At 41.3% G+C, this 20,323-nt stretch overlaps 1 protein-coding gene across 1 annotated transcript; it reads left to right on the top strand.

Moving 5' to 3' along the window:
- The first annotated feature begins 603 nt into the window (after positions 1 to 603).
- On the top strand, positions 604 to 3,373 carry LOC119349891 (histone deacetylase HDT2-like). Its single transcript, XM_037617993.1, has 9 exons — positions 604 to 717; positions 1,177 to 1,247; positions 1,386 to 1,600; positions 1,702 to 1,775; positions 1,904 to 2,100; positions 2,434 to 2,511; positions 2,593 to 2,692; positions 2,809 to 2,932; positions 3,020 to 3,373. Exons 1-9 carry the CDS (start codon positions 705 to 707, stop codon positions 3,078 to 3,080), a joined length of 933 nt encoding a protein of 310 aa, XP_037473890.1. The 5' UTR covers positions 604 to 704; the 3' UTR covers positions 3,081 to 3,373.
- Positions 3,374 to 20,323: the final 16,950 nt, after the last annotated feature.

Below are 20,323 nucleotides of genomic sequence, written 5' to 3'. Positions count from 1 at the left end.
ACAAGTTTTGTTCAACTCCGGATAGGGAGGAGCAATGACGGCGGCGCGCCTTCGGCTCGCCTCAGTGCTTGTAGTTGTTGCTAGGTGGTCTACAGATCTGGATGTAATTTTTATTATTTACAGTATTCATTGTATCATGATGATTTAAGATGAATAGATCGGAAATTTTCTCGCATAAAAAATAATGCAAAAACTATTCGTGGATTCAAAAAAGTGTTTGCAAATTTGTAAAAAGGTTCGTGAGTTCAAAAACTTGTGCGTGAATTTTAAAAAATGTTGGAAATTTAAAAAACAATAACCCTACACCTACCTAGGTAAAGAAGGTGGTACGTACGTAATATTACTTTAGCTTTCATCTGGTACTGGGATAAGATTAGGTACGTGTAGCAGTGGTCGGTGATAAAATTGATTGATGCTCCAAGGAGTAGTAGGGCCACGCAGTGCAGTGCAGCCCATGCAGTCGGCCCACCTATAGAGTCCAGTCCAGTCGAGTCGCGTCTAGGTTAGGGAGGGAGGAACGGCCAGGATGGCGCGGAGCGCATGATCGGACGGCGATGGGCCCGCACTGGGCCTTTTAAAAGGGTACGCTCCACCACCCAGCCCCAGTCAGCCATTCCCCAAATCCATCCGTCCGTCCGTCCGTCCGTCGGCTTAAACCCTAGACGAGCCGCCCCTCCTCCGACTCGCCGCCGCCGCCGGTTGCCATGGAGTTCTGGGGTAAGCATTCCTTGAACGCCCTCCCTCTCTGCCATGATTAGGGGTTGTTCCGTCTTTGGATTGGATTGGATAATCGACCCTTCCTTCGCTCGTTCGTGTTCTGCTGTATATCATCCTACTAGTAGCCTAGATTAGATTAGACTCTGGTGACGATTAGTTTAGCGGATGGATGGATGGGGCCATGGTCAAACCCTAGCTAGCTACCTAGGCTTTCTTCTCTATGTATGCATGTGCTTGGCTACTTGTTGTTGTTGTATGGATGGATGGATTCTGCTTGCACAGCCCACCCCAAGTCCTTTATTTTTGTAATCAATCTATCTAGTCGTCTTGATCCATCCCTCTATTTAAAATTGCATCACCTTTCTCACCTCATGGAAAAATAGCTCACATTGGCTATGTATGCATGTATGTATGTATGTATGTATGTATGTAATTGACCCTTTGTACTGTGCTGTGCAGGCCTTGAGGTTAAGCCTAACCAGTCCGTCAAGGTTTCACCTGATGATGACCACTTCCTCCATCTCTCCCAGGTATGTTGCTGCTCAACATTTTCTATTCACTCTCTTCTCTACCTATTCTATTATAGTATTGCTTCATGATTGAAATATTTTGTTGGTCATTATTAATCTCTTCTGTTCCTCTTATATATGTGTGTGTTCTCATGGCAGGGTGCCCTTGGCGAAGTCAAGAAGGATGACAAGGCAACCATGTTCGTCAAGATCGGCGACCAGAAGCTGGCCATCGGGACCCTCTCTACCGACAAGTTCCCTCAGATCCAGTTTGACCTCGTCTTCGAGAAGGAGTTTGAGCTGTCACACAATTCCAAGACATCCAGCGTCTTCTTCTCTGGCTACAAGGTTTTCCAGCCTGCCGAGGGAGATGAATATCCTTTTTTATACTCGTCTAGTACACATATACATGTTTAATATGATGCTATGCTACTTGAGTCTTGTTTCCTTGACCTGCCTTTTCCCCTGCTTCCACGATGGATTTTGATTCTGAGGATGACTCTGAGGAGGAGGAAGAGAAGATCATTCCAGCACTCACCAAGGAAAATGGTATGCACATTTCTCCTTTGCTTCTAGTTCGTGCTTCCTTAATTCATTTGCAAACCTCTCTTGGATGGAACATCAGGGGAAATTGAGAGTTGACCCTTGCCAATGCATTTTTGTTCTTCCTTTTCAAGGCAAACCTGAAGCCAAGGAGCAGAAGAAGCAGGTTAAGATTGACACTGCTGCGCCTTCAAAGTCAAAGGCCGCTGCCAAGGATGTGGGAAAATCTAAGAAGGATGATGACAGCGATGATGATGATGACAGTGATGAGGATGACAGCGAAGATGACTCTGGTGATGATGGAGCATTGATTCCCATGGAGGATGATTCTGTGAGTTAATTGACTGACACCCCATACTTTGTTTATGTTAATTATATGGCCTGTTCTGGATTTGTGTAGATTTATTTATGCTTGACTGAAATTGTTTTTCACCTATTGTGGTAGATATGCATATAGATTGATGCTTGACTGAAATTGTTAATCACCTATTATGGTCGATATGCATATGAATTGATGCTTGGCTGAAATTGTTAATCTACCTATTATGGTACACACACATGCATATGAATTGATGCTTGGCTGAAATTGTTAATCTACCTATTATTATTGTAGATTTGTATTGATTTATGGTTGACTGAAGCTGTTTGTCACATATTATTGTAGGATGACAGTGAGGATGGTGATGACTCCTCTGATGATAGCGAGGATAGCTCTGATGAGGAGGAAGAAGAAACACCCAAGGTAGTATGTTTGTTCTTATTTTTCTTTTTTCCTCCTGATGCTAGTTTTGTTACCTGACACAATGCTGCTATATATATTCAGAAGCAAGAGACTGGGAAGAAGAGGGTGGCTGGAAGCGTGTTGAAGACCCCTGTTACTGACAAGAAGGCCAAGATTGCAACACCGTCAGGCCAGAAGACAGGTGAGAGCTCTAACATGCATGTGGGCTTGGAACGAATATAATGTAACCAACCAGTTATGCTAGCTGTGGCCTTTGTTTGTTGTTTGCTAATGATGATGGCCTTTGTTTGTTTGCAGGTGACAAGAAGGGAGCTGTCCATGTGGCGACTCCGCACCCGGCCAAGAAGGCAGGCAAGACCCCAGCAACCAGTGAGAAGTCGCCCAAGTCTGGAGGGTCGGTCGCGTGCAAGTCGTGCAGCAAGTAGGTTGCTTCTCTTGTGCTATTTTTCTGTTTGGACAGTTATATTAGATGATTTGCTGTGTTGCTAACTAGATTGATTTTGCGCAGGACATTCAACAGTGAGGGCGCTCTAGCTTCGCACTCCAAGGCCAAGCATGAGGCCAAGTAGATTAAAAGAGGAGGATGCTGGCTGGCTGCCTCCTATGAGATTATCGTTATGCTCCTGTCCTGTGTTAGGCTATCTACTATATCCTTATGTTGTCGTGCGTGTTCCCTACCCTACCTTTCCTTACCTAGCCTCATCCTTATCCTTTTGGAAGGGAAGGGAAGGCAAGGCAAGTTTAGGGAGAAACCGTTGAGCTGTTAGTGATGATGAGTTGTTGCCGTGATTCGGAATTGGAATTGGTTGGTGGAATGCTATGGTTGCTCGTTTTGAACGAATGATTCCTCTGTGGTTTGGGATGCAAATGCTTTATTTTTGGCTTGTTTCTTGGTGTGTTTGAACTTGATTGCTCTTGTTTCCTGTTGAGGTCATCTTTTTTTGCAGCTTTGCTCCACAGAAAAATGCAAACAAGTTATATATAATAGATTTAGCATACTTTTTATAAGCAAACACTGAATGCATTTTTTTTTCAAATTATAATTATAATAGTACATTTGATATTTACAATGTGCAGTAGTGGGCATTGAGATCAGGGATTGCTTCAAAATTAAGGCCATGGATAGATGTAGCACTAGTAGTTGATCTTGTCTCTCGGGACTGGAATGGAGTCCCTCCCTTGCATCAACTAGTAACAAATCCTGGGTGACATTTCTGGCAGCCAGAGCCAGCTTGTGTGACTGACATTTGAATTGATGCATGCATGGTAACAAAAATATATAATTTGAAATAAACAAACCATATGTACTACCTCCTGTCTCTAACACAATATTGCTACAAACACTTTGTGCATAATAAACTTATAAAGGACAACAAATTTGTACCAATACCATATTACTCTATTAAACAAAATGTAATCTGTACCATGAACACGTCAGCATGAAATTTGTACAAGCTGAACAAACACTACATATCTTTCTTTATAGCATAGCAGCAAACTCTGAAACTTTGTACAAGCTGAACAAACACTATATTTCTTTCATTAATCTTTATAGCATGCATGCATGTACCAGCTGACTAACCATACAACAAACTCTGAAACTCTGTTCCAAATCTCAAACCCTGAAACAAGTCTGAATTTGTTATTTTCTGAACCTTTATAACAGCCAACAGATGTTCTCTGTTTCTCGCACTCATAACTAGTGATGTGGATCTTCAACTAGAATCAAGAGGGAGCATTCAATCTGCACCAAAACAAAAACATTTTTTTTTGAATTTAATTCGCATCATGGGCAGACAGGCAAATCAAAACAAACTAGAGCTGTACATATGAATATAGCACAAAGATCATAACAGATTGTGAACCATACGCACGCCCCCCAAAGGCAGACATTTAATCTCACTTTCACAAGGATCAAAACCCTAGGCGGAGACAGTGACCAAATCAATGCATCAAGGGCGGCAATGCACAGCAAGTTCAGTGGTCTGTTTGAGTCATTCTGCAAGTTTGTGCATGAAACTGTACCCGCAACAGACTCAACATGTAATTAACTCATTACCACATCTCAAGTAGTAGTAGTAGCAGCAGGCCTGAGACAAAAGCCATTAGGTCAGGTAAAAGTTCGAACACTTGAGCGCACTCATTCTTGAGAAACTGTTTTTGCCCAAATACAACAAAAAAGAAATGTCTTGACATAGCACAATGAACAGATGAGCGGGGGCATGTGCAATTCACAATTTATTATTATCTACTTGTATGAATTGCAAACGTTTTCAATAAAACTTTTATGAAGATACTTCCACAAAGTTCTTGATAATTAATATTGTTATAACTTATAAATCATGCTAAACTGAATGTCGATGGTGCTTTGTGAAGGAAAATGGTACGGCTTGGGCTGGGATGATCTTGTGGAATCATGAGGGTGGTGTCATCTTTGCCGCGACACAGGCGCTATTTAATTGTTTGCCTCTCTGGTCTGTGTGAATCTCTACAATATATTGTCATTAGACTGGATCTATAGTTGCATATGCTCTAGTTTTGTTCTGTTCACTAAAATTGTTGAGATTGTTGATCTTCTTAGTTACATATGGTGTAAATTGTTGTATATCTAGTTCTATCTCTGTTCTGTACAAATACTTACTGAAAGTGCTAGTATTCGACTAGAGGGGGGTGAATAGGTGATTTTTATGAAAGTCTTCAAAACATGAGTGCTTTGAAGACAAACAATAGAAATGAACCTGTTGATATGCAGCAGAAGGTAGACTACACTAGACAGGCTATAGTCAAGTAAGCAATGTAGTGAAAGCACGAAGACTATCAACAGCTAGGTAGTATGGATCAGGATGGAAGATAGTATGAAGCCAAACGGTACACAGTCTTCACACTGTGAAGTCAATCAGATCAGACAAGAGGGCAAAGACTTCACGAAGACAAACTGTAAGTAAAGAGAGAGGAAGGATAGAACCAGTTGCTCGGAGAGGACAAAAGATTTGTTGGACCAGTTCCAGTTGTTGTGACAACTGTACGTCTGGTTAGGGAGGCTGAGATTCAACTCTGAAGACCGCGTCTTCACCTTATTCCCCTTGATCTAAGAACACTTAATCCTCGCCCAATCACTCTGGTAAGTCTTCAAGGGAGACTTCCAAACCTTCACAGACTTCATTCACTGGCAATCCACAATGACTCTCGGATGCTCAGAACGCGACGCATAACCGGCTGGAGGATTCACAGTCCTCAAGTGTAATAAGTCTTCAGATCACGCGGACAGAAAAGACTTCAGTGATGCCTAACACTCTTTGGCTCTGCGTGTTTTGGGCTTTGTCCTCGCAAGGATTACTCTCTTAAATGCTTCGGAGGTGGGTTGCTCTCAAACAAAAAAAGTCGTGCACTAAATCTGAGCAACCACCAACTTATGGTGTAGGGGGTGGGCTATTTATAGCCAGGAGGCAACCCGACCCGATTTGTCCAAAATGACCCTGGGTCACTAAGGAACTGACATGTGTCCAACGGTCAGATTTCAAACACACGCGGCAACATAGCTTGGGCTACAAGCAAAGCTAACTCATCCAGCTCTAGATAAGATTTGCACTCATTGTCTTCGCTCGAAGACATAGGATTTGGTTGAGCATCACTTCAGTCACTCTGACTTTGTTCACATGGACCCCACTTAACAGTACGGTGGTTCCTATGACTCAACAAAGAAGAAAAAGAAACTACGAAACAACTATGTCTTCACACTGCATAGTCTTCATGCGATGTCTTCTCTTGTCATAGTCTTCAATGTGAATATCTTCGCAGACCACCATTGTCTTCAATGTCTTCACACATTTTTAGGGGTCATCTCTGATAGGTAAACCAAATCAATATGGGACTACTACCTGTGTTATCCTGCAATTCTCACAAACACATTAGTCCCTCAACCAAGTTTGTCGTCAATACTCCAAAACCAACTAGGGGTGGCACTAGATGCACTTACAATCTCCCCCTTTTTGGTGATTGATGACAAACTAGTTGAAGTTTTCAATGGGGATAAAAGTATGTGAAAGTTTAGTGTTGTGAGTATTGTCTACATACATATGACGAGGCTCCCCCCGAAGATGTGCATATAAACGATTTTCTTTTGAATGCAAATGCACATGGCAGGTTTTGCTTTGTGGAGGCCAACTTCAAAGTGTGAAGACAATACATTATGCATATAGAAAGATAATGATATGCATAATGACAAATGGACGTCTGCAGAATGACTTCATGCGGAATTTATCATCACAACACAGAATAGCAGAAAAAGTAGCAGACGACCATCAAGTTTAAGTGTTACAACTCAAAGAACCAAATGTATCAAAAGACGAGAGTTGTAAAACTTGGCTAAATAATGCAACCACCCATAAGGACCCGCTTGAAGACTATCAACTCATATGATTCTCCCCCTTTTGTCAGTAATGACCAAAAAGGTTTGAAGACATAGAGCGTCTACTCGTTTCTAGAAGGACCAGGGTCGGTGTTGTAGTTTGGTGGTGCAGAGGGGCCTGGTGTAGAGTCGAGATGCAGTGTAGCCATGGTCGACAAAGTGGTATCATCTTCTTCGTCGACGACATTCGCAACAACAGTTGCAGCTGAAGATGAATACTCAGAATCTTCAAGTGAGGGAGTTCGGTGCCAGCTTGCATTTGGTGGAGGCCTGGAATCAAACTTGAAGCTCTTGGTGAAGCCATTGATACATCTCCAACATATCTATATTTTTTTATTGTTCCATGCTATTATATTATCTGTTTTGGATGTTTAATGGGATTTACTATGCACTTTTATATTATTTTTAGGACTAACCTATTAACTGGAGGCCCAGTGCAAATTGCTGTTTTTTTTGCCTATTTCAGTGTTTGCAGAAAAGGAATATCAAACGGAGTCTAAACGGAATGAAACCTTCGGGAGAATCGTTTTTGGAACAAACGCAATCCAGGAGACTTGGAGTGGACATCAAGGAAGCACAAGGCGGCCATGAGGTAGGAGGGCGCGCCTAGGGGGGTAGGCGCGCCCCCAACCTCATGGGCCCCTCGTGGCTCCACCGACCTACTTCTTTCGCCTATATATACTCATATACCCTGAAAACATCCAGGAGCACCACAAAACCCTATTTCCACCGCCGCAACCTTCTGTACCTGTGAGATCCCATCTTGGGGCTTTTCCGGCGCTCCGCCGGAGGGGAATCGATCACGGAGGGCTTCTACATCAACACCATAGCCTCTCCGATGATGTGTGAGTAGTTTACCATAGACCTTCGGGTCCATAGTTATTAGCTAGATGGCTTCTTCTCTCTCTTTGATTCTCAATACAAAGTTCTCCTCGATCTTCTTAGAGATCTGTTCGATGTAATACTTTTTGCGGTGTGTTTGTCGAGATCCGATGAATTGTGGTTTTATGATCAAGTTTATCTATGAACAATATTTGATTCTTCTCTGAATTCTTATATGTATGATTTGATACCTTTGCAAGTCTCTTCAAATTATCAGTTTGGTTTAGCATTGATCTTTCTTGCAATGGGAGAAGTGCTTAGCTTTGGGTTCAATCTTGCGGTGTCCTTTCCTAGTGATAGCAGGGACAGCAAGGCACGTATTGTATTGTTGCCATCGAGGATAAAAAGATGGGGTTTATATCATATTGCTTGAGTTTATCCCTCTACATCATGTCATCTTTCTTAATGCGTTTCTCTGTTCTTATGAACTTAATACTCTAGATGCATGTTGGATAGCGGTCGATGTGTGGAGTAATAGTAGTAGATGCAGAATCGTTTCGATCTACTTGTCACGGACGTGATGCCTATATACATGATCATGCCTAGATATTCTCATAACTATGCACTTTTCTATCAATTGCTCAACAGTAATTTGTTCACCCACCGTAAGATATGCTATCTTGAGAGAAGCCATTAGTGAAACCTATGGCCCCCGGGTCTCTTTTCCATTGTATTATACTCCCTCCGTTCCTTGATATAAGGTGTATAGATTTTTGAGAAAAAACCCGAAATGTAAGGTGTATTGCATTGCACCACTCGTTTGGATAATTTTTTTAGGGGTTTGATTACATTTCCTTATATTAGGCAAGCTCCTCTATTTTATCATGTCAATTAGTTAGGTGTAATCTCGGCCAAAACTTGTGAAATTATCTCTCCATGTGCGTTCTTTAATATCCGTGCCAAAAACTATACACCCTATATCTAGGAACAGAGGGAGTATCTCTTTTATTTACATTGCATGTCGTTTACTATTTTGCAATCTTTACTTTTCAATCTATACAACAAAAATACCAAAAATATTTATCTTTATTATCTCTACCAGATCTCACTTTTGCAAGTGGCCGTGAAGGGATTGACAACCCCTTTATCGCATTGGTTGCAAGGTTCTTATTTGTTTGTGCAGGTACAAGGCGACTTGCATGTAACCTCCTACTGGATTGATACCTTGGTTCTCAAAAACTAAGGGAAATACTTATGCTACTTGCTGGATCACCCTTTCCTCTTCAAGGGAAAACCAACGCATGCTCAAGAGGTAGCAAGAAGGATTTCTGGCGTCGTTGCCGGGGAGGCTTACGCCAAGTCAAGTGAAGATTTGATCTCTCGACAACTCGCCGATTTCTGGCATCGTTGCCGGAAAGATCCATGCACAAGTCAAGACATACCAAGTACCCATCACAAACTCTTATCCCTTGCATTACATCATTTGCCATTTGCCTCTTGTTTTCCTCTCCCCCACTTCACGCTTGCCGTTTTATTCGCCCTTTTTTTGTTCGTCTCTTTTTGCTTGTTTCTTGTGTGCTTGTATGTTGGATTGTTTACTAAACTGTGTGATTTTTCCAATACCAACAACAATGATTTTCTTAGCACTCCGATTGCTCCTATTACCGATGCTGAATCTTGCGAAATTAATGCTGCTTTACTGAATCTTGTCATGAAAGATCAGTTCTTTGACCTTCTTAGTGAAGATGCCGGTACACATCTAAACAACTTTGTTGATTTGTGCGATATGCAAAAGAAGAGAGATGTGGATAATGATATTGTTAAATTGAAGTTATTTCCGTTTTTGCTTAGAGATCGTGCTAAAATTGGTTCTCTTCTTTGCCTAAAAATAGTATTGATTCATGGAATAAGTGCAAAGATGCTTTTATCTCTAAGTATTTTCCTCCCACTAAGATCATCTCTCTTAGAAACGATATTATGAATTTTAAGCAACTTGATCATGAGTATGTTGCACAAGCTTGGGAGAGGATGAAACTAATGATACGTAATTGCCCTACACATGGTTTGAATTTATGGATGATTATACAAAATTTTTATGCCGGATTGAATTTTGCTTCTAGAAATCTTTTAGATTCGGCCGCGGGAGGCACTTTTATGGAAATCACTTTAGGAGAAGCTACTAAACTCCTAGATCATATTATGGTTAATTATTCTCAATGGCGCACCGAAAGATCTACTAGTAAAAAGGTTCATGCAATTGAAGAGATTAATGTTTTGAGTGGAAAGATGGATGAATTATGAAATTGATTGCTAATAAGAGTGTTTCCTCTGATCCTAATGATATGCCCTTATCCACTTTGATTGAGAATAATAATGAATCTATGGATGTGAATTTTGTTGGTAGGTACAATTTTGGTAACAACGCGTATAGAGGAAACTTTAATTCTAGGCCGTTCCCTAGTAATTCCTCTAATAATTATGGTAATTCATACAACAATTCTTATGGAAATTTCAATAAGATGCCCTCTGATTTTGAGGCTAGTGTAAAAGAACTTATGATTTCGCAAAATAATTTCCATGCTTTGCTTGAAGAAATTTTGCCTAAGATTGATGAGTTGGCTAGGAACGTGGATAGAATTTCTCTTGAAGTTGATTCTTTGAAACTTAGATCTATTCCACCTAAGCATGATATCAATGAGTCTTTCAAAGCCATGAGAATTTCTATTGATGAGTGCAAAGAAAGAACCGCTAGGATGCGTGCTAAAAATGATTGCTTTGTGAAAGCATGCTCTCCTAGTTTTCATGATAATAAGGATGAAGATCTGAAAGTGATTGATGTGTCTCCTATTAAATCTTTGTTTTCCAATATGAATCTTGATAAAGATGGGACTGGAGATGAGTCAACTTTAGCTAAAAGGCATCCCAATGATTTGGAGTTTTTAGATCTTGATGCAAAAATTGGTAAAAGTGGGATTGAAGAGGTCAAAACTTTACATAGCAATGAACCCACCACTACAAAAAAAATACACTTCTGTGATGATACGTGTTTATCACAGTAGGTCGCATTTTCTGTCATGCATGTACATCCATGACAATTTTATGACAGAATCAAGATAGTCATACCTGTGCCGTCGTAGAAGTGTTCCATGACATTACCAAAATTATCATCACGGAAGTGTCCACTTCCATGACGATAAATCGCGCGTCACAGAAGTGCTTTCATCAAGGGTGACTGACACGTGGCATCCACCGTAACGGAACGCCGTTAAGCTATCGGGTCGGGTTTTGGATCCGATAACCCGTTAATAGCCCGGACCAATGGGGATTTTCCACGTGTAAAATCATCATTGGCTGGAGGAAACACGTGTCGGCTCATCGTTGGGACAGATGTCATCCACTCATTGGACAAAAGGCGCCTATGATACGTCGACACGTGGCACGACCCAACAGAGGCCCATTCCTGTGAAAAGGCCGGCCCGTTTGACTTGGTCAAAAGGTGGCGGCCCGGCCCATGGAAAGCCTGTTAACGGCCTGTTTGCATATAGCCCATTTACAGCCCGCTAACCCAAGGCCCGTTACGCCCTATCCAAATTAGGCCCAGTAGCGTCATTTGGGCCATCCAATATGATTCCAGCCCGTTTTCACTTTTGGCCCATGTATGACCCATGACGTCTTACGGCCCATATGAGGCCCTTTCTAACTCTTGGCCCATTAACGACCCGTGGTGAAACTGGCCCGCAATAAACAGTGTATCACTTTATACCCATTAATGGCCCGTGGTGAAAAACTGGCCCGTAATGAACAGTGTATCACTTTATACCCATTAACAGCCCATTATTTCGTTGGGCCGTTTCCAGCCCATGTTATCTTTCGGCCTTCTCAGAGCCCATTCATTTCCAGCATTCGTTTACTTACGGTCTGTTACTGTCATTTTCTGCTTGTGGGCTAAATTCAGCCCGAGGTTAAAGTCGCCCCGTTTGTGGCCCGTTAATACGTTGGACCATTTTTATAGCATCATCAAATACGACTGATTAACGACGACCCGTTATGGTCAGCCCATGAGCAAACCCCAACTCTAGCCCATTTACGGCCATAATGCGGTCTATTATTGGCCCATGTTTGGCCAACCAATCATACGACCTGTACAAGGCCCATTGATGATACGACCCATAGAAGGCCCATTGTGTCTACGACCCATATAAGGCCCATTGTTTCTACGACACGTAGAAGGCCCATTACTTCTACGACCTGCAGGAGGGAAATGGTAACTACAGTAAATATGTAGCCCATGGTTATTGTGGCCTAGTTTTAAAAAATAGGTTATTGCAGCCACTAGCAAACCGCGGAAAAAGAACTGCACTGACTATAAGCAAACAAATAAACAAGACAATAAGGAAATAAATAAGCAAGCAACTTACGCTAGGCTATCACGGCTGTTACACATATTACATCCACTGGGCATCAAAGTTCGCCACCAGTGCAAATATAGGGAACACAACATCATATAAATGCCGCAGCAAAACAAGTCCAGAACCGAAACCACTTTAGAAGAGCTCAAGAAACAATATCCTGGGTACCCATAATGCTGGCAAGATGCTTAGCAAGCTTATTAACTTTTTCTTGTTTGGCGCTTAAGTCCTTCAGCACTTGCTGTTGCACCAGAAAGTATGCATCTGAATTCTGCAGGGACTTCCTTAGTCCTTCGGCTTCCTGTCGCATAACATCTGATCGATGTCTTTCAACTTGAAGTTGAGACTCAAGAAGCCGAACTAATTCAGGCAACGAGTTCGAAGAGCTGGTGCCAGCAGTAGTAGCCAGTAACTCGAACACTACATCAAGACAGGACTTTGGGGTTGTCTCAGTGTCTTCAATATAGTTTTTATCAGCTTGCTTGGAGACCAACAGGGATGTCTCACTATCTTGAACCTTATCTGCATTACTTCCTTTACCATTGCATAACGGGGTACTCTTCTCCAATATTTTATCCGCGTTCTAAAAGAGAAACAAACAAGCACATCACATGTTTACAATGTAGTATATGAAACTCATTTAGTAAACTAGTTTAGTAGTAAGGTGGACAGGATAACAACATGAAACAAACATATATCTATGTAGTATGGTCACTTTATGCTTTATATCATTCTAGTTTATGTTGCCAAATCAAGATAGATACAGTTCGAATCATATGTATTTAAGACAAAGCAGCATAGACAGAATATAAGTGTGGGAAACTACAAAGCAATAACAACACTTGTAATGTGCATGGCATGAGAACATAACTGTTTATTCAATTGAAACTGAAATCAACATAGAGCAAGTTACAACAGCAACCAACCAACCACGTTAAAGAAACAGGTTTAAAACTTACCTGTTGCGCCATTGGAGTTTCAATTGCATCCTTCAAATTTGAAATTAGTTGGTGTGAGTAAATACAATGATGCAAGAGCAAAGTAGTATGAACCATAGCTACAGAACCTGACTTGAGAACAATTCTTCTTCTGCTTTAAGCGTTGACTTGGGGTTCATAGTGGTGGTCCTCGTGCTTTGGGCACTGCAGTTGCCTTACTAACTGCTCGTGTTTGGGTGCTCTATGGTGGAGACGGTGCTGTGTCAACGGGAACTGGGTTACTATCTGCTGGGGTTGGGGTTAGAAGGGGTGTAGCTGGTTCTCTGTCCAACTGAGCAGGGGTACAATCTGCATGAGTCTGGGTTATGTGTGGTGGGGCTGGTTCTTGGGCAAGTACAACCATGGTTCTATCTGCATCGGCATGTAGCACGATCTTTTCTGAAGACCGTGTTTTTACTCCCACAGATACTGCCATCACTCCCTCCAATTGAAATGGCTGATAAACAAGAAAAGTAATTGAATGTACAGACATTGTAAGATAGACATGTGTAATGGATAGTAGGGAAGAAAACATGGCATGAAATAATTCACATTAATGTTGTCTAACCAAACAGAATAGCAGGACATAATTTCACATATATGATGGCTAATTAAACAGGATAGCATGACACAATTTCACATGTATGATGGCTAACTAAACATGATAGAATGACATACTTCAAAATATGGTGACTATGTAAACATGATGACATGATATAACTATACAATGTGTCTATTAAAGTGGTTGGCATGCCATAAATCACAAACATGCCGTCGATGGAAACGTGATGGCATGATATAATTCACGGATAGAATGACATAATTTAAAATATGATGACTATGTAAACAGGATGAGATGATATAACTATATTATGTCTTTAGAAAATGGGTTGGCATGCCATAATTCAGATACATGCTGTCTATGTAAACATCATGGCATGACATAATTCAAATATATGATTTATATACTAAGGAAGTGAGCAGAGGGCAATCGCATATATGATGTATCAACTAAGGAGATGGCATTCAATATTGTGTATATGATGTAAAAAACTAAGCATTGCAATACAACATATGCATGATATGAGTAATATAACCCTGCCAAGTTTGAGCATACACCTCAGTGGGATAATAGGACTGGTCATATGCCTCTGAATCCTCCTTTGAAGAGCTATCTGTAACCAACAAGATATCTGCTTTAGCAGGTAGCATTGTCTGCTCTGAAGACCTTGTTTTCACTCCAGATTTCTCCATCACCAATTCAAATGGCCGATGCACAGGAAGAGCAGTTGAATATACAAACATTGTCTATAAAAGCAATGAGAAATACAAAAAAAGGACGACATGATATAATTCACATATATGACGCTTGCCTAAACAACATGGCATTGCATAATTCACATATATAATGCCTTGCAACAAGATAACATTGCATAATTCACATATATAATGTCTTGCAACAAGCTGGCATTGCATAATTCACATATATGGTAATTAGACACTAAACATGCGGCATTCACACAAAGCATGTCTAAACTAAGAAAATGACATAGCAATGCAAGATACCATACGCACGATATGAACAACATAACCCTGCCAAGTTAGAGCATGCACCTCGGGGGGGGGGGGGATATGACTGGTCATCTGTCTCTGAATCCTCTTCTGAGGAGCTATCGGTAACCAGAAGACATGCGCTTCGTCAGATAGCATTGTCTGCTCTGAAGACCTTGTTCCCACTCCAGAATTTTCCATGACTGTGCCAAATGGCTGATGCACAGGAAGAGTAATTGAATGTACTAAAATTGTTGAAAAATTTAACACGTAATAAAAAAATGATGGCATGATATAATTCACATATAAGATGACTGGCTAACCAGGGTGGCATTGCAAAATTCACATATATGATGCCTGACTAAACAAGATGGCATTGCATGATTCACATATACGATAAAGAAACTAAACAGATGGCATTGACACAAAGCATGTCTAAACTAAGCAGATGACATCTTTAATGTATACAATAAGCAATGCAAGGCACCATATGCATGATATTACCAACATCAGCATGATCCTTCTGAATCCCCATCAGAATAGTTATCTTCCTCTTGATTACGATCCGAAATGGGTGGAGGGGGGGGCCTGCCTTTGCGCCCAACATGGAGCAACGTCTGCATGAAATTTTATTGCCACACAAGGCTCGTCTCTTTTGCTCTACATGATCAGTTCCATTGTGTACAATAACTGGCATGCATAGGAATAAAACATAGTGAGATTATGTAAGGAGTGCATGCACAAATCCAGAGTGATGGTAGCAAACTGTGGATAGACCCAAAACCAATGATAGCAGGCAGATAATAGCTTTAGTTAAAAAATACAGATAATGGCTCCTTTAATGTTTGTTTTCACCCAACATGAAACTCATAGTAGAGATTAACCAGATAGTAGACAGATAGTACTGATTGCTGCCCCAATATGTACCCCACAACCATTCAAAAACTCAAGTTTCAGCATTAGTTTGGACCTGACTCAGAGTCTAATAGGTGAACACGATGATAATGTAGCATGTCATCATATTAAGCGACGCATAACGTAAGCAGACACGGAAGAGTGCGACCTCTCTTGCGGACCCGTGTAGTCCTCAAGGTCATCTGCTCAGTTGTTGATAGTAATGCAGTTGTCGTGGCTGCCGGCGGCGGGGAAGAGGATCTTGGTGCGCCTTGACCAGGGGTGTGGGGACTTTCCCCCACTACCCACGTTCATGTGGGCCCCCCATGCAGGTGGGCCTCACTCCGGAACCTTCTAGAACCTTTCCGGTACAATACCGAAAAACCCCGAACATTTTCTGGTGGCCAAAATAGGACTTCCCATATATAAATCTTTACCTCCGGACCATTCCGGAACTCCTCGTGACGTCTGGGATCTCATCCGGGACTCCAAACAACATTTGGTAACTACACACTAATTCCCATAACAACTCTAGCATCACCGAACCTTAAGTGTATAGACCCTATGGGTTCGAGAATCATGCAGACATGACCGAGACAACTCTCTGGCCAATAACCAACAGTGGGATCTGGATACCCTTGTTGGCTCCCATATGTTCCACGATGATCTCATCGGATCAACCACGATGTCGGGGATTCAATCAATCCCGTATACAATTCCCTTTGTCAATCGATACGTTACTTGCCTGAGATTCGATCGTCGGTATCCCAATACCTCGTTCAATCTCGTTACCGGCAAGTCACTTTACTCATTCCGTAATGCATGATCTCGCGACTAACTACTTAGTCACATTGAGCTCATTATGATGATGCATTACTGAGTGGGCCCAGGGATACCTCTCCATCATACGGAGTGACAAATCCCAGTCTCGATTGGTGCCAACCCAATAGACACTTTCGGAGATACCTGTAGTGTACCTTTATAGTCACCCAGTTACGTTGTGAGGTTTGGTACACCCAAAGCATTCCTACGGTATCTGGGAGTTGCACAATCTCATGGTCTAAGGAAATGATACTTGACATTAGAAAAGCTTTTAGCAAACGAACTACATGATCTTGTGCTATGCTTAGGATTGGGTCTTGTCCATCACATCATTCTGCTAATGATGTGATCCCGTTATCAATGACATCCAATGTCCATGGTCAGGAAACCATGACCATCTGTTGATCAACGAGCTAGTCAACTAGAGGCTCACTAGGGACATGTTGTGGTCTATGTGTTCACACATGTATTACGGTTTCCAGTTAATACAATTATAGCATGAACAATATACAATTATCATGAACAAGGAAATACAATAATAACCATTTTATTATTGCCTCTAGGGCATATTTCCAACAGTCTCCCACTTGCACTAGAGTCAATAATCTAGTTCACATCACTATGTGATTGTAATGAATCCAACACCCATGGGGTTTGATCATATCTCGCTTGTGAGAGAGGTTATTAGTCAACGGGTCTGAACTTTTCAGATCCTGTGTGCTTTACAAATCTCCATGTCATCTTATAGATGTAGCTAGCATGCGCTAGTTGGAGCTATTCCAAATAACTATTCTACTATACCAATCCAGTTTACTACTCAGAGTCATCTGGATTAGTGTCAAAGTTTGCATCGACGTAACCCTTTATGACGAACTCTTTACCACCTCCATAATCGAGAAAATTCCTTAGTACACTAGTTACTAAGGATAACCTTGACCGCTGTCCTGTGATCCATTCCTGGATCACACTTGTACCCCTTGACTAACTCATGGCAAGGCACACTTTAGGTGCGGTACACAGCATAGCATACTGTGGAGCCTACGTCTAAAGCATAGGGGACGACCTTCGTCCTTTCTCTCTCTTCTGCCGTGGTCAGGACTTGAGTCTTACTCAATACTCACACCTTATAACACAGCCAAGAACTCCTTCTTTGCCGATCTATTTTAAACTCCTTCAAAATCTTGTCACGGTGCGTACTCATTTGAAAGTACTATCAAGCGATTTTGATCTATCCTTATAGATCTTGATGCTCAATGTTCAAGTAGCTTAATACATGTTTTCCATTGAAAAACACTTTTCAAACAACCCTATATGCTTTCCAGAAATTCTACATCATTTCCGATCAACAATATGTCAACAACATATACTCATTAGAAATACTATAGTGCTCCCACTCACTTCTTTGGAAATACAAGTTTCTCATGAACTTTGTATAAACCCGAAATCTTTGATCATCTCATCAAAGCGTATATTCCAACTCCGAGATGCTTACTCCAGTCCTTAGAAGGATTGTTGGATCTTTGCATACTTGTTAGCATCTTTTAGGATTGACAAAATCTTCTAGTTGTATCACTTACAACCTTTCCTCAAGAAAATCATTGATGAAACAATGTTTTGACATCCTATCCGTAAGATTTCGTAAATAATGTAGGAACTGCTAATATAATTTCAACAGACTCTTAGCATCGCTATGAGTGAGAAAGTCTCATCGTAGTCAACTCCTTGAACTTGTCAGAAAACATCTTAGCAACAAGTCGAGCTTTCTTAATGGTGACACTTACCATCATTGTCCGTCTTCCCTTTTAAAATCCATCTGTACCCAATAGCCTTACGACCATCAAGTAGTTCTTCCAAAGTCTAGACTTTGTTTTATACATGGATCCTCTCTCGGATTTTATGGCCTCGAGCCATTTGTCGGAATCCGGGCCCACCATCGCTTCTCCACAGCTCGTAGGTTCATTGTTGTCTAGCAACATGACCTACAAGACAGGATTACCGTACCACTCCGAAGCAGTACGCGTCCTTGTCGACCTACGAGGTTTGGTTGTGACTTGATCCGAAGTTTCATGATCACTATCATCAGCTTCCCTTTCAACTGGTGTAGGCGCCACAGGAACAACTTCCCGTGCCCTGCTACAGATTGGTTGAAGTGATGGTTCAATGACCTCATCAAGTCTCCACCATCCTCCCACTCAATTCTTACAAGAGAACCTTTTCCTCGAGAAAGGACCCGTTTCTAGAAACAATCACTTTTACTTCCGGATCTGAAATAGGTGGTATACTCAACTGTTTTGGGTGTCCTAGGAAGATGCATTTATCCGCTTTGGGTTTGAGCTTATCAGGAAAAAACTTTTCCACATAAGCTTGGTAGCCCCAAACTTTTAAGAAATGACAGCTTAGGTTTCTCTAAACCATAGTTCATACATTCTCATCTTAACAGAATTACGTCGTGCCCTATTTGACGTGAATGCGGTTGTCTCTAATGCCTAACCCATAAACGATAGTGGTAATTCGACAAGAGACATCATGGTATGCTCCATATCCAATAGGGTGCACCTAGTTGTTCGTACACACCATCACACTATGGTGTTCCAGGCGGTATTAGTTGTGAAACAATTTCCACAATGTCTTAATTGTATACCAAACTCATAACTCGATACTCATCTCTATGATCATATCATTGTAGCAACCAGACCTCAAACAGTCTGATCTCTGTGCATCAATGTCATCCCTGGATCAGTAATGCCGACACACACAGTACTTGAAGAATTTATAACAGAGTGGCAATCACACACTTATTACATCGAATGTCTCAAAAGAGAGCTTATTACAATAAATATGGCTTAAGGCCATCTAATAACAATAACAGCGGAAGGCTTGGAAGATAAGTGAGTCCATCAACTCCAACGACATCACCGAGTATAGGACCACGATCCTAAGGCATCTTACTCGTCGTCTGAAAAGTCTGCAACATGAATGTTGCAGCCTGAAAACGGATCAGCACATGGAATATGCTAGCAATGTAACACATAGAGAGTAATGAAATGACATGGCTATACTACATGCATATATGGCTGGTGGAAAGCTCTATGGTTACAGTTTTGCATAAAGCCAATTTTTCCCTACTGCAAAGGAATAAATTTTATTAACTATCATGGTAGTTGTTAAACATTGAGAATGGTTGACAGCATTCTCAATCCCAATTAAGCATCATCATTAAAACCCAACAACATTAATTAAAGCAACATGATGAGATTCACATGATAATCCAAGTACTAGATACTCAAAACGTCCATAACTGGGGACACGACTAATCATGATTAGTTTGTACACTCTGCAGAGGTTGCGCACTTTTCCCCACAAGACTCGATCGCCTCCGTTTGTTTTCTCGCACTGCATGGTGTTTGATAAATGGATGACCGAGACATAGTCTTTCAGAAGCGCTAGCACCTTACGATTGGGTAGACCGTACCACCTACATCTGCTAGTCTACCACTATAAGAGTTCGCACGACTTACTCAGCTATGCTAGAGCCCATAATAGCATGTGGCTGCACACAGAAGTTTCTAGCATGAATAATCTTATGATCCCTTTGAGCCTGGGTGGTGGTCCAAAAACAAACATGCAATCCTGGAATACCCAATTGCCTCAATCCACCCAGATGTGTATTAAAATTGCCACCTTAAATAAACCATTAATTAACAATCTCACATCTGTCATGGATACACTCACCCAATCCACGTCTACTAGCATAGCATGGCAATAAGGAAACGTAGAAGTAACTCCCAAGGGTTTGATAATAAAACAGGTAATAGGTACTACCTCATCTACTACCCAAAACCCACATATTAATCAGATCCTAATCATGCAATTGTTTGAGGATTGATCTAATGCATAGAAATTGGGTATGAAAGGGATATAATCAAAGT

Source organism: Triticum dicoccoides, chromosome 1B, assembly GCF_002162155.2.
Source record: "Triticum dicoccoides isolate Atlit2015 ecotype Zavitan chromosome 1B, WEW_v2.0, whole genome shotgun sequence".
Lineage (NCBI taxonomy): Eukaryota > Viridiplantae > Streptophyta > Magnoliopsida > Poales > Poaceae > Triticum > Triticum dicoccoides.
The sequence above is the reverse complement of the archived record's forward strand: the minus strand, read 5'-3'. Positions and strand labels throughout refer to the sequence as shown.